This window comes from Taudactylus pleione, unplaced genomic scaffold (assembly GCF_031769625.1).
Source record: "Taudactylus pleione unplaced genomic scaffold, aTauple2 ptg000609l, whole genome shotgun sequence".
In the NCBI taxonomy this organism is placed as follows: domain Eukaryota; kingdom Metazoa; phylum Chordata; class Amphibia; order Anura; family Myobatrachidae; genus Taudactylus; species Taudactylus pleione.
Window position 1 is genome coordinate 16132039 of NW_028285011.1, and position 15430 is coordinate 16147468.

Consider the following 15430-nt stretch of genomic DNA (forward strand, 5'->3'; position numbering starts at 1 on the left):
CTTCAGTTGTGCCCTCTCTATCTCCTAGACTGTAAGTACTCTCACATACAGGGCTCTCCTTTGTTTGCTTGTACTGTATGCACATTTTTTGTCTACATTCTATTTCCCTGTTTTATGTATTTTGGGATTTCACCACTCTACAGCACTGCTGAAAACCTTACAAATCTACAACAACAATAATAATAACTGGATGGTATACTACAATCACTTATTCACTGACTTGATCCAGTGAATGAGAGATTTTAATACAGTGGTCCAAGAGGATGAAGCATCGCAGCCTGGGTGAACTATAGTAATTATTCACTACATTTTTTATTTTAAGTACTGCAATAAACTAATTATTTATTCTATTTTTTTGTAATGTTTCTACTCTGGCAATACCAATCGAAGAAGGTTACAGACCAAGTACACCCCTTCATGGCCACGGTATTCCCTGATGGTCATGGCCTCTTACAGTAGAATAATGTGTCCTGCCACACGGAAAAAAATGTTCAGGAATGGTTTGAGGAACATGACAAAGAGTTCAAGGTGTACACTTGGCCTCCAAATTCCCCAGATCCCAATCCGATGGAGCATATGTGGGATGTTCTGGAAAATAAGGCCAAGCCATGGAGGCCCCAACTTGGAGCTTCTAGAACTTAAAGGATCTGCTGCTAACGTCATGGTGCCAGATACCGCAAGACACCTTCAGAGGTCTTGTGGAATTCATGCCTTGATAGATCATAGCTGTTTTGGCGGCATAAGGGGGGCTTACACAATATTAGACAGGTGGTTTTAATGTTATGGCTGATCGGTGTATATTTTACACACGCCCACACATGCTCACGCATTCTTTTAAACTAAACTTGAATTTACGTTCCTAGATTTCTACAAATGTATTACCATTATTTTGCTGGAACAAAATATATTACTGTACAGTCGCCTTGTATCTCATTTAAACAAGCTTTGCATTATTTATCTAAGTTTTTTTTCCAGTCATTCTTACTTGTTATGTTTAATGAGGCAGAAATAAATTAGTTACTTGAATAATGGCATTTCTGAAACAACAGACTTTCCTGATTTGAACCTTCTGCACGTTTAATTATGACTAGATTCAGTCATGCAGAGCATTGAACAGTGTAAAAGTAGTACTGTATAAATATTTCTAATGCCATTCAAGTATTTGAGCCATTGAAAATGGGAAATAAAAATTTAAAATAATTTTATAAACAGGACAAAATCAAAACTGCTTAACAACAATAATAGCAAACTAGGACCTAAAGCCAGTGCAATGTCAATAGACAAAGAGGCAGCTGTAGCATACACAAAAAACAGAGTTGCAGATGCACTATGCAATCATTACTGTACACATTTAAATGTATTAAATATAATTTCAGAGGTAGTTAGCAGATTAATGGCCAATGATACGGGCCTGCCCAACAGCATCAAGGTCACCTCATCGAGCAGGTCCCTAACACTCATTCACATCTGGGACGCAGGGCACCCCAAAAGACAACCCAGCCAAAGACCTCCCCAGGGCATCACACGAAAAAAAGAATGACAGTGAAGTGTTAAAGTATCAGGTGTGTAAAAGTAGCTAATAAGTGTTAAAATAATAATAAAGGTAAAATATGTGTGAAAAAATAAATGAATAATAAACAAACATGAAGGTGATATACAAAGTGACTATGTGTATTAAGTGGTGATGCCCTGAAGAGGTCCAGCCAGAGCAGTTCAGGGGGCCCCACGCCCAAACGCTCACCCCAAATAAACTGACACTAACAATATAAATAGGACTTACTTTAGATTATGCCTGTTGCCTGGTGCAGTCAAGAGGCAGCTGTCTCAGGTAGCAATATGAATAAATTAAATCTTAAAAAATTACTCTCACTAGTATAAGAGAAATATCTTGTATATGGATTACACCTTCATGTAACCTCCACATAAATGTCATATGAAAAAAGGACATACAAAACTCAAACATGGAAAAATTATATTTGTTGCTGCTAGGCTATAAGACATACAATTGGAGATAAAACTAATCAACAACAGAACTCAGTAGTAGATAAATACATACATAAATACTTACCTATTTGTAACTGTATATATTTTTATATGACTTGTAGAGAGCAGATCAATTGACTTTAGACACTTATTTTTCCTGCCCAAATCTGTAATTGACAATCTAGAGATTGTCAGGATTTTTAACTGGATTGTACAATATTAATTAATTAAATTTTTAGGTCATTCACAAATAAGTGATTCTACTGGTCTACTCGTGATTGCTGAAAAATACTGGGTGAGTCCAAGTAAATGGCCGTTTCTTATCTTTACAGTAACGTCTTATCTATAAGGAGACAGGAGGTGATTACAGCCTATGATGAGCTAGCAGACCCAGTTTCCCCCAATTATTGTATAGTATTAGATCTTTACCACCCCATTTCTCTTCTCCCTTTTGCCTTTAGAATAATCAAGAGGCTTGTGTATGCTGAATATATCCATTGCACCCTTTGCATCAGTGGCTGTGTTGAGATTTATAGTGCTATTTGTCACTTGTCTGCTGTATTGTACTGTACTGTTTTACATTGTACTGTCTTATTGTTTTGCCTTCTGTATGGTGCTGAGGACCACATGTGGTACCCTATAAAAAAAGTTTAATAATAATAATCATAAGGCCTTGTGGAAAGGCTACTGTATGACAAGGCCAATGAGTTCAAGCAAACAGACATACAGCCAACTTGGTGCTATATACCATATTGTAAATGTAAAATGAATTTGCTCTGACAACTTGGATAGGCTACAGAGGCCAGTAAAGAAACAACCCGCGGAGACATAGGTTCATTTCTGAGTTCAAACTGTATATTTTAGCCCCGATTTAAGCACTGTCCATCTCTCAGTGCTCATTTTCATGTGCAATAAACAAAGAACAACATAGAGCTGTTGCCCTGCTTGTCAGCAGTCCCCTAGTTCTACTCGCAATTTGGTTCCTTAAAAATGCTAGAGATTTAATAGCAATGAAATGCACTTACTGCGATCTGTAACCACTGCTCGTGCCTCAGGGTTGCTCGTTTTGTTTTTCAAGTTCTGTGCTGCAGTTATAAGTTCTTCCAAATGGGGACGTTTTTGTTCTAAATCCTGCAGGGTTACCTATTCACAGACAGAAGAAAAATAACAAAAATACATGTTTATTTGTACAGTAACAAAGCAATGAGTTTTAGAAAAAACAGTAGATTACAAACTGAGCCCTATAAATTAGATTATGTAGTCATTTTTAAAACATTATATAGCCATTCAAATGATTGCCCTTTCCCTTCACCCATTACATAAATTGGCATCTAGATATTTGAGTTGTGGCAGAACATTGTGTGAAGTAACAGTGATACATTCTTCATGTTCCAATTCTGCTTCTCTATTCCACTGTATTGCTACATTCTTCACTCTGCTGAATTTATAGTCTGTAAACACTGCTGGGATGACAGGGGTATCAGTACATTAAGCTTTGTCTTTTGGTTGCAGTAGGAGTAGGCACACTTATGGGCATGCTGGAAAGGAAACACATGCAAAGTTACTTGCTGCAAATGTCTAATAAGGCAAATATTATGGACAGTTTTTGAAATGTCACTCATCTTTAACAGCAGCTTTCAGTCAATATTAAATTATGTCCATTGATTTGTTTATATATAGACATGTTGTAGTTACCTTTTTGTGGTACAAAAAGACAATAAATACAGTGACACAGAAATTAATAGGGAGTGATTACATATGACTTGGCATGTAAATCACATAGAATATGCATGTTATTCAGCACACAAATGGTTAATACTATTCTTATATAAGATTTTATGGCAGATCAGCCATGCTAGTATGTGAATTTATTGAATTATCAGCATGGTCTCTTAAGTAGCTACAGGAGGTTTAATTCTTAACCGAAGATTGTGATATAGAAAATCACTTGTATCTTCCAAGCAGGCATTGCAGGTGTTTCCATGGGCACAAGGCCTGTAGCAAATACAAGCCACAGCAGGCAGGGCATTTATGCCCATTTGAGACTATCACCATTGCTAATTCTGTTGAAAGTCCATTGTTGCAGAGATCTATTTGCTGAAAAAACAACAAATAAGGCTTTATTTATTATTGCATTTAGGTCAGGGCCTGTTCCCGCTCCCTAAGCTACTATACTTATAGCACACTTCCCCCCCATTACCAATGTTTACATCTGGTGTCACAACAATAGAAGGCAATATAGTGACCTTTATAAAAGACAGGGGGATCCAAGTGACCAATATACAATACGCACAGCATTCCAGAAGCCAATTTATAGTACAATCAGCATGCCATATAAAGATACAACACAGACATCATCACAGAGAACATTGTACATTACAGACAGTATCCCAGAGACTGATATACACAGACAGCATACCAGAGACTGATTGATATACAAGACAGACAGCATCCCAGACCCCAATATAAAATAGAGACAGCATCACAGAGACCAATATACAATACAGACAGTATCCCAGAGACCTATACACAAGACAGAAAGCATTTCAAGATCACCATAAAAAGAGAGAGGATCTTAGTGACCATCATACAATACAGAGAGCATCCTAGTAACTGCCATACAATAGAGAGCATCTCAGTGACTGATATACAATGCAGAGAGCATTACAGATCTTTCCTGAGACTGCCATACAATAGAAAGAATATCTAAGTGACCACTATACAGTACACAGACCACCCTATTTAGCCCTATACAACACAGAGAGCATCCTAGTGATCGGTATACATAAAAATTCTAGTGACCTACACAAAATACATAGACCACCCTAGAGACTGCTATACTATACAGAGAGCATCCAAGTGACCACTATATAATATAGCGAACACCTTGGTGATCGCCATACCATAATCCCAGTAATAACTATACAATACAGAGATCCAAAGGTGGGTCTTACCGGGACTGGAGGCTAGATGATTTTTTAAGGCATGGTTTGGTCATGTGGGGATAAGGGGGTACTGGAATGGGGACATTACTGGCTGCAATGTTTGTGTGATAGGCAGTCTACTGATCAGAGTGGACCATGAAGCTCTTGGTCTCGCAAGCCTTTCACCCAGACAGCCAAGATGACTGCAACATAACAGTTTTCAACAAGAAGTGCAGTCAGATATCTCAAATTATGCCTGTCACCTGGGCTGCTTGCAGACCATACTACTTCTGCTGAGTAGCCACTGTATCAAGGCTACAGAGAGTGTGTGTAAATCAATTTGTGTGGCAAGGTAATTAAAATGGTATGATTCAGGAATGGGGTCAGCCAGGATCTGGAGAAGAATCAATGCGATACAGTATTATTTGGCATATAAAATATGTAAGAGGCAATTACCTTATCAACAGTAGTAAGATGTGACTTCTTTCTAAGTATTATCAATAAAATGTTTTCTGTATCTCTATGATTCTCCCTGTATTTTATGGTCACTGTAATGCTCTCTGTATAGTGTGTGATTTAGTCATTCTCTGTTTTTAATAGCAGTTACTAGGATTCTTCTTGTATTGTATAACAGTCATTGGGACACTCTGTGTATTCTATGGTAGACACTGGGATTGTTTTCTATATTTTTTGATGGTCATTGAGATGCTCTGTATGACATGTATGATGTATGATACTGTATGTTGTATGACAGTCACCAATATGCTGTCTGCACTGGGGTGCTATACTATTTAGGTACATGATGTAGGCAGCCTGATTTTTTTTTTAGAGCAGCTACTTTTATGTTAACTCCATCTACAGTTGATTTTGCTCTCACTATATGAAGTCATGTTTATAATTTACAGGGGCAATTTAGATCCGGAACATCCTAGTGACCGATATACTATATAGAAAGAAACAGTACCATTCTTTCCTATATAATAAATTGTCAGGTCTTTATTAAACATTAGTAGTATAGGTCCACTATAGACAAAATCTGGATCATTGTACTTTCATGAAGTTACATGCGGAATAACACAGTTATTTGGCATAATATACATGTACAGCTAAAATATGTGTTTTAAATGTCATAGATTTCATCATAAAACATAAATGTAGACAAATAACAAATAGTAATATGAAATATTGGGTATTCTATACGGGTTCCGGACTATAGATAGACAGTAAAAAGGTTGACAATGTCTACATAGAAACCAGAAGATGTTAAACAGTCAATAGGTTGACTGGGACAAAAGGTCGACATGCAAAAAGGTCGACGGGTACAAATGGTCAACAGGGTCAAAATGTCGCCACAAAAATGGTCGACACCTTTTGCCCCAGTCGACCTATTGACTGTCTAACTTCTGGTGTCTATCTAGATATTGTCTACCTTTTTACTATCTCTCCTAATCCACACCCTTCTATACATATCCTCCCTTCAGGTATTTTGCTGGCCACAAATCATACAACACAAGACTGCCGGACTTTAGGTATTTGATGTCCCATTATACTTCCTTCCACTTACTTTTTTGTTTTTATTACATGAAAATATAATTGTGGTCAAGGAAAAATGTTCATTGAAATTGGGTAAAATCACCTTTTCAGCTTTGTTTTGTTTTCTGTGCTTAATTGTAGTTATGCCAGCTTTTATTTCATGCATTTACCACAGCATATTACTGTAAATGCGCACTTTAACAGGGAGTTTACATAGAATTTTGACAAGGCAAAAATAAAGGTACAAACAAGGAAATCTGGAAATTGGAAACACTGGGTGTCTATGACCCATAGCCACGCCAGTCCTATGCAATCTATATTGTACAATATATATATATAATTATTTAAAAAACAAAAAACGATAGAATCAAAAAGCGGTGCCTCCTGACTATAAAGATCAAAGCAAGAAAATAAAGGACAGTACTGAAATTGATTATTTTTGTTAAAATTGCTTAATAAGCATACAGTACACATTATTAAGTATGCTAAAATGAAAAAGTTAGTTGATGAACGAAATGTATGACCTATTTTTTTAACTACCAATTTTTTTCAATGCACAACAATATACATAAAGCCCCCAAAATAAATGCATAACATATATTATTATATTAGTACAAACCACAAAGTGTGTAACCTCTTACAAATAACATAAAAAGGGATTCTGTCATAATCCCGACAGCGAGGATTCCAGCGCTCAGAATGCTGGCATCGGAATCCCGACAACTGTCAGAATCCCGGTGCCGGCATCCCGATGACCGGAATCCCCAAGGTAAGTAGCGTGGTTAGGGGGAGGGTTAGTCATAGGGGTTAGGGTTAGGCACTAGGGGGCGGGTTAGGCATTGAGGTGGGGGGGTAGGTTTAAAGTGCGGGGAGGTTAGGTTTAGTCACTAGGGGGAAGGTTAGGTGCAGGCACCATGTAGGGAGGGTTAGGGTTAAGGAAGGGGGAGGGTCCAGAGCACTGGCATCCTGTACCCATCCCATATAAGGGTGGATCAATGCTTAGAAATCAGAGATAATCCACACTCTGTTTATAAGGCTGTCCTGGTTTATAAACCCGGAGTTGATAAAGAGATGAGAGTTGAATTTATCAGCACTGATCAATCAATTACTCTTATTAGTAAGAGGTTATTCACTTTTGTAATTTTTCACTTTGTACTTTGCTATAACTGTTTGACAGCATATAATATGCATTTATATTTGTGTTTTATGTACAGTGATGCTCATTGATAATTCAGTAATTAAATAACTATTGATTAGGTTTACTTGCAACCCCTTGCCCTATTTTAATTTAGAGCAACTTGCATGACCCCCCCATGGACATGCACACACATGTGCACTATCAAAATGAATAGAACTCGATTTACAATCAAAACCACATCCACTCTATGTAGTTCCAGTCACCGCACCAAGTTATTTTGCATACTGTGACAGCATCAGAACACCATTAGGTATCTGCAACTCATAAAATGGAGGGAACTGGGCACATCTATTGAAGTTGCTGAATTGATTTGGTAGACAAGACAGATCTGACATCCTATGCTGTAGTCTGATCAGCTATTGAATCATCAGGCGCTGATGTACATCCTGAGACCATTCATGTGTTGGGTTGTTTCTCAGCCAAGGGATTGGGCACACTCACAATTTTGCCTAAGAACACAGCCATGAATAAAGAATGGAAGCAAAACATCCTCCAAGAGCAACTTCTCCCAACCATCCATGAACAGTTTGATGATGAACAATGCCTTTTCCAGCATGATGGAGCACCTTGCCATAAGGCAAAAGTGATAACTAAGTGGCTCGGGGAACAAAACATCGAAATTTTGGGTCCATGGCAAGAAAACTCCCCAGAACTTAATATCATTGAGATCTTGTAGTCAATCCTCAAGAGGTGGATAGACAAACAAAAACCCACAAATTCTGACAAACTCCAAGCATTGATTGGGCAAGAATGGGCGACCATCAGTCAGTATGTGGCCCAGAAGTTGATTGACAGCATGCCAGGGCGAATTGCAGAGGTCTTGTAAAAGAAGGGTCAACACTTCTAATATAGACTCTTTGCATATCCTTAATGTAATTGTCAATAAAAGCCTTTGACACTTATGAAATGCTTGTAATTTTACTTTAATATACCATAGTAACATCTGACAAAAAGGTCTAAAAAACTGAAGCAGAAAACAATTTGAAAACCAATACTTGTGTCATTCTCAAAACTTTTGGCCATGGCTGTACTCCCCTTCTGCATACACACACCACTGAATTCTTATTTTCCATTGGTCAAAGCCGTGCAGTAGCTCATTATCTGTCAGCTGTCTCAAGAACTCCATCGTTTTCTTCTTTACCTCAGTAACTAATGCAAAATGGGTTCCCTTGAATACAGATTTGACTTTAGGGAAAATAAAGTAGTCATACGGTGCTAGGACTAGCAAGTATGGAGTAAGTGTTCTAGCACTGATATCTGTTTCTCATCCAAAACCAGTTTCACACAGAGAGCTGTGTAGGCTGGTGGGCATTGTCCTGATGGAGGATAAAACCATTTTTCCACAACCCTAATGTTTATTCATCCTTTGGATACTTAGAGCCATATTCGATTTGAGCCGAGCCGCGTTAAGTTAATGCGGCCCGGACTTAACGCCGACTTTGCCTGTTTTGTAGGTGTGCACGCTTTACCCCATATTCAATTTCAAAGTACGCGTACACGGCACCCGGCGATACTGTAACAAGCGGAAAGTACTATCATTTTTGGGGAAATCAGCCTGTCACCCCCCAAATGATGCTCTGGCATGGGTTCACTATGGTACCGCCCGATTTGGCTTGCTGAAGGTATTTGGTGTTTTTAAATGGGCTCAATAGCTGCTAAATAGCGTTTTTCTATACCTGATGCAGAATAGTATTTAGGAGTATTTTTTCCAGAAAACTTATCCCAGCAAGGAAATGGGGGTCAGCATATTTAAAGTTGAAAAAGTGAATTTGAAAAAATCGTGAAAAATCCACCTGCCACAAACACCTGCAATCAAAAAAACACCTGGGGCATACTTGGGGACCCCACCAGAGTCAAGTTTGATAGTTTTTAAGTTTGTACCCCAACATTTTTTTTTTTTGCCCCCTTTTTCAAAGTCAATTTTTGGGGTGTCCTTAAGTTTTTTTACATTTTTTGACACAGATTATCTTTGGGAGACTGTCTGAAGGCTGCACAGGTGTTCCCGAAAAATTGCACCCCAAAACCCCAATTTTGCACTTTTTTCCGCCTGCCATTCATAGGCGATACTTTACCGCCTATTACACTGCATTGACTTTCCGCCTAGGCGGGAAGACTTTCAAATTGAATACGGGGTAAAACCAAAGAAGACGATAATGACGTCATCGGCGGTAACTTAACGCGGATCCGGACTTAACGCTTCAAATTGAATACGGGCCTTAGTCGATGGTCAATTCAAACAATTTTCAAAATTTTTCCCCATTTTCTTTGTTTTGATGTGCAGGTTCTTCTGGGACATTCATCACTTTTGACATCCTCAAGACCATCACTAAATCTTTTGTGTCACTCAAAAACGTATGCACATGACATACAATCTGTCTAGGTTAATATACGGAATGATTCAGTGGGCGTTTTGTTCAATTTAACTAAATATTTTAAGTTAACATGTTGCTCTACTTTTGAACCAAGCATTTTTACGACACACGGGAAAAACACAACTTCTTGGAACACTGTGTGACAGCAAACTATTTGTGCGAGAGGGTTGAAACTGGCCTAACTCTTTTGGCATAGTGCTAAGCAATGTTCCCTCACATGAGTTCTTGATAATGACTTCCTCAGGGGTGTTTAGTTCATACCAAACACCCCTGAGGAAGTGTTATCGAGAAAACGCATTGGTGGATACATTACCATGACCTAAAGTGGACTGAACAAGCTCGCCATTTTTAGGGGTGACAGCAAGTTAAAATAACATCTGACCCATAAAGGCCACAATTTGTGAGTGATGTAAGATTCTATGATTCTTTAAATCTGTTTTTAATAAAACTTCATCCACATTCTTCATAAAAAGGCCTAAAGTAAGAAACTCAAGGTTGAAATCTTGATATAAATCGAACTTGGTGCTCTCCAGGACAACCATTCTGTCCTGACTCACTGACTCATCAATGCCCAGCCCAAACCCCTGGGCCTAGAAACGTAATTCGGGGAGTATATGCTTTCCATGATGCAGGCACCCACTAAACAGGGATTTTTTGATATTCGACTCCTAAGCAGGTGAAAAGAGCTAAAATGTTTCCTCCTCTTGTGCAATGTCCTGTCTGACTGGCTCATCAATGCCTTGCCAAAACCCAATGACCTAGAAAAATTAAATTCAAAGAGTATATTCCTTCTATGACGTAAGCACCCACTAAGCAGTGATTTTTCGAAATTCGACTCCTTAAGGTGGTGAAAAGTGGTAAAATGTTTCCTCTTGACCGAAGTGATTGGGTGATAAAGCAATATGTCCAAAGTGCTGTGGGAGTGTAAGCTCATTACCTGGGTCGAGTGGTGGCTTCAGAAGTGTAACTGCAGCACAGTCCAATATTCAAATAGGAGAGCCAAACCAACTGCCAGTGATATTTGACAGCATTTGGGGTGATTGTTGGTGTGGCACCCCTATTTGAATATTGGACTGTGCTACAGCCCCACCTCTGAAGTCGCCAATACTAAGGACTATAAAAAAAAAATTTAGTTTACATAATCTTGATACTAGTAAACTAAGGCATAACGTAAACTAAGCATATAAATTAAAATTAAGGAAATTAAAATATCTGAAGTCTACACGGAATGGAACTGGGCACATCAGCTAGTATATATATATTAGAGATGTGCACTGACCTCCATCTTTTGGTTTTGGATCTGGATTAATCTTCCTGTTTTGGTTTTGAAAAACCACACTCAAGTGTTTTGGTTTTGGATTGGTTTTATTTTTAAAAATTGATGAAAAGTTTTTAAAAACATCTAAAATCAGATAGTTTATGCAATCCAAAACCAGAAATTCAGATTTAAAATCTGAATTCCAAACAACGAAAAGATCAGAACGGTGACTCGGATTTATTGAGCCATGGCTAGTATTTATCTGGATTCACAAAATTTGTATGGATTTCCGGAGAACCATACCGCACATCCCATATATAATACAGTATATATATATATATATACTGCACGTAGAAAAAGGGGTGCACTCACCAGTCTTCTAGAAGCATTCCTTTATTGCATACCAGTGAAAATTTACAGCACTAGAATTCCGATGTTTCGGTCCTGTACGTGGACCTTTGTCCACGAAGAGGATCGAAATGTCGGAATTCTAATAGTGTAAATTTTCTTTTTCTACATATTTTTAAGAAGAGGATTCATGTAGTCTCCTATGGGTTAGTCACCTCAGCAATTTGGTACTGAAGACTTGAGTGTGGACCTCTATGGTACAACACCTGTGCCTAGTGGATTTATTACAGAGTGCCGCCGTGGAGGAATGTATATATATATATATATATATATATATATATATATTATAATGTCCATGGATCCGGCACTCCAGCAACAGCATGGTTAAATGCTATAATACTATGCTATATACTGTTTATATATATATATACAGTATATATATATTTAAAAAAATATAAACAGTACCAGTCAAAAGTTTGGACGCCTTCTCATTCAATGGTTTTTGTTTATTTAAAGTATTTTCAACATAGTAAATTAATACTGAAGACATCAAAACTATGAAAGAACACATATGGAATTATGTTGTAAATAGAAAAGTGTTAAACAATCAAAATATGTTTTATATTTTAGATTCCTCAAAGTAGGCCCCTTTTGCTTTGATGACAGCTTTGCACACTCTTGGCATTCTCTCAATCAGCTTCATAAGGTAGTCTCCTGGAATGGTTTTCCAACAGTCTTGAAGGAGTTCCCAGAGGTGCTGAGCACTTGTTGGCTGCTTATCCTTCACTCTGTGGTCCAACTCATCCCAAACCAGCTGAGTTTTGTTTAGGTCGGGTGATTATGGAGGTCAGGTCATTTGACGCAGCACTCCATCACTTTCCTTCTTGGTCAAGTAGCCCTTACATAGCCTGGAGGTGTGTTTGGGGTAATTGCCTTGTTGAAAAACAAATGATGGTCCCAGTAAGCGCAAACCAGATGGGATGGCATTGAGCTGTAGATTCCTGTTGTAGCCATGCTGGTTAAGTGTGCCTTGAATTTTGAATAAATCACCAACAGTGTCACCAGCAAAGCTAGGTGGATGCATGAACTTGCAAGTGTCAAAGTCAACTTGAAATGAGGAAGCTTGCTGTATTTTCTATATCTATATATTTAACATATTAAACTTGGTACATGTATTAGGTGGTAGAGTGAACTTGGTGTGTAAGGAATGCTGTGTGTTCTGGTAAAATGGTTACATGGAGAGGCACTGACAGTAGAGGCAGGACGGTGCCATTTGTGAAGGGTGATGTGAGAGGGTGCTGTAAAAAGTTAGGCTGAGAGGAGGAAGCATATACAGCATGCTGGCCATCAGCTATGAATGTCCATGATGGTTTCCCTATGGTTGACACTTATTCTTTATTCCAGGTCAGAGCATGTAGGTAGTACTGCACTCGAGTAAGCACTGCATTTATTGCTTTACAGGTTGTCAGTTCTGTGGAGTGATTTAATGGTGGAGTGATAGTTGAATTAGAGCATGTATGAACAAATACATTAAACCCATCTAACGGTATAGTTTATGGAAATTAAAAAATAGTGGCTATACACTGCATCCAAGGAATGAAAAAATAAAAATACAAAACAGGTCTAGAATCAGTTTGCTGTAGGAATTGGGCTATAACAAAGCATCTCCGAAAGTGTTTTGTGTACCAGTATGGTCTAATGAGAGTGTTCCCACAAGTGATACACAGAGCAACCAATGCGCTGCCAAAGAGAGCAGCCAGTAAGGGGTAGTCAGACCCTAGATAAAGAATAATATATATAGGTATATACTGGCGCTAATTAATGTTGCTAGGTTTTACAATAAAAAAGGGGTATCTATAATTATGTGCTGAAACGGATGTATAATACAATATCACATTTATTACAAAAACTAATAATAAGACAAGCATTAAATAGTATAGGTTGAAGTATAAAAGGAAAATAATGGCCATAGATAAAAAATAGTATAAAATCACTGCAATAGAACCGCTAATAGGGGGATCCAAAGTCCATAATTGTAGAACGGGCACTAGCTGGTTGGGTCAAATGTATAGTTCCAATGGAGCACAGCAAATATTTGCCAAGTGGATAGAGGATGTATCTCAGTCCTATAGGCGAAGTTCACAAGAGGATTGACTGGACTGGTGTCCACTTGTAACTGTAGCTTTAAATGGATGTTGGATGTAGATTCCCAGGCAGCAAATTGATGTGTCCAATAGTGTCCAATAAAGATGGTATGATGACAGGTCACCCCCCAAAAATTGTAGCGGTATGGAGGAGGCTTGTTAATTAGCGCCAGTATATATCTATATATATATTATTCCCACACATGATAGTGACACCTTTGCTTTTTGATGGTTCAAAGTACACAAATATTATTTAAAGCTCAAAATTGTTGAAAATATTGTATAAAATGACCTTCAGGCTCTGTGTATAAGGTGTAAATGAAACATAAATGAATTTCATGTATGTACACAAATTTTGTTTGAACCACAAAATTATTGAAAATATTGTATAAAATGACCTGCAGGCTGTATGTATAAGGTGTATATAACACATAAATGCATTCTGTGCTTAGATTTGGATCCCTTCCCCACGATATTTCATAATGCTATGTAAATATTACAAAATACGCAATATTCCGATATCCAAAATACCCCTTGTCCCAAGCATTTTGGATACGGGAGACTCAACCTGTATTTATATTAGGTGAATTAAGGGCCACGTGGGCCTGAAAATGATCAAGCACCTATTGTGAGGCAGGGGATCTGTGACTAGTGACATTTGGGTATATACATCCCCTACACTATCAGCCCAAATGTCTCCCTAAATATGGAAAAGCAGAAAAATTGCATCAATTTGTTAGGAAAATAGAACTGAAATGTGAATACTTATGATTTATGGCCGACCATTTGGACAGCTGGGTGGATGGTCATTATCATCACGCTGTCATGATAATGGGCCTATTTTTATGTGTAGGCCTGAAGGTGTAATCCCATCTGGCCCATTGGCAATCAGGTCCTGATGTGATGCTAAATCGATCTCCTTCTTATACCTCTTTTCCACCAAAAACCCAGGTCCGACCTGGGTTTTTGGACATGGTTCCAACCCTGGTCAGACCCATTTACACTGCACCTTTCATCTGGGTTACTCCCAGGTCAGCCCTGTTCACACTGAACTCAGGTCTGCCCTGCTAAACCTGTGAGGTCATTAAAAGTGGGAGGTGACTGCTCCACAGCCACCAATCAGCTCATTTTAGGCATGATCCAGGTCAGATAACCCGGGTTGCACCGTTTACACTGCACCATTACCCGGGTCCATCCTGGGTCCAACCCTGGTAGCTACCTGGGTTGGATTGCAGGGTCACTTGACCCAGGTTATTTTTCAGGGACCCTTTTACACTGAGCTGCGACCAGGGTAGACCCAGCAAAAACCCAGGTTTTTGCTCTGGTGTAAAAGGGGTATAATAGAAGGAGCTTGATCAGTAGGGATTTCTTGCTGAGAGTAGGGAAAGCACACTCATATTCTTTGCTGTGTGCTAAAGCAAAATGTCATTGTGGCTAGAGATTTAATTTATGTAAATGATCTTAAATGTATGGAGAATGCGCATTCATGGAGAAATTCCCAGTTTGGTGGGAGGAAGTAAGGCCTTTATTCCCCACAAAATTACATGACTTCTACTTGTCCTTGCAGACGGTGGAAATTATAGTGGTCCATCCAGGTGTACACTATATGGGAAAGTACATTTATAGGTAGAGTTATACACACTAAATATAAAGAAGATCTGCTTTCCTTG

At 38.4% G+C, this 15430-nt stretch overlaps 1 protein-coding gene across 3 annotated transcripts in view; it reads right to left on the bottom strand.

Annotated features, from left to right (window-relative positions):
* Positions 1-15430, bottom strand: part of DMD (dystrophin) — a 2214077-nt gene that overhangs the window by 860599 nt on the left and 1338048 nt on the right. For all 3 annotated transcript variants that reach the window (XM_088454197.1, XM_088454193.1, XM_088454194.1), the window contains one exon: positions 3009-3126. In XM_088454197.1, the coding sequence (XP_088310323.1) occupies positions 3009-3126 (118 nt within the window). The remainder of the gene's footprint in view (positions 1-3008; positions 3127-15430) is intronic.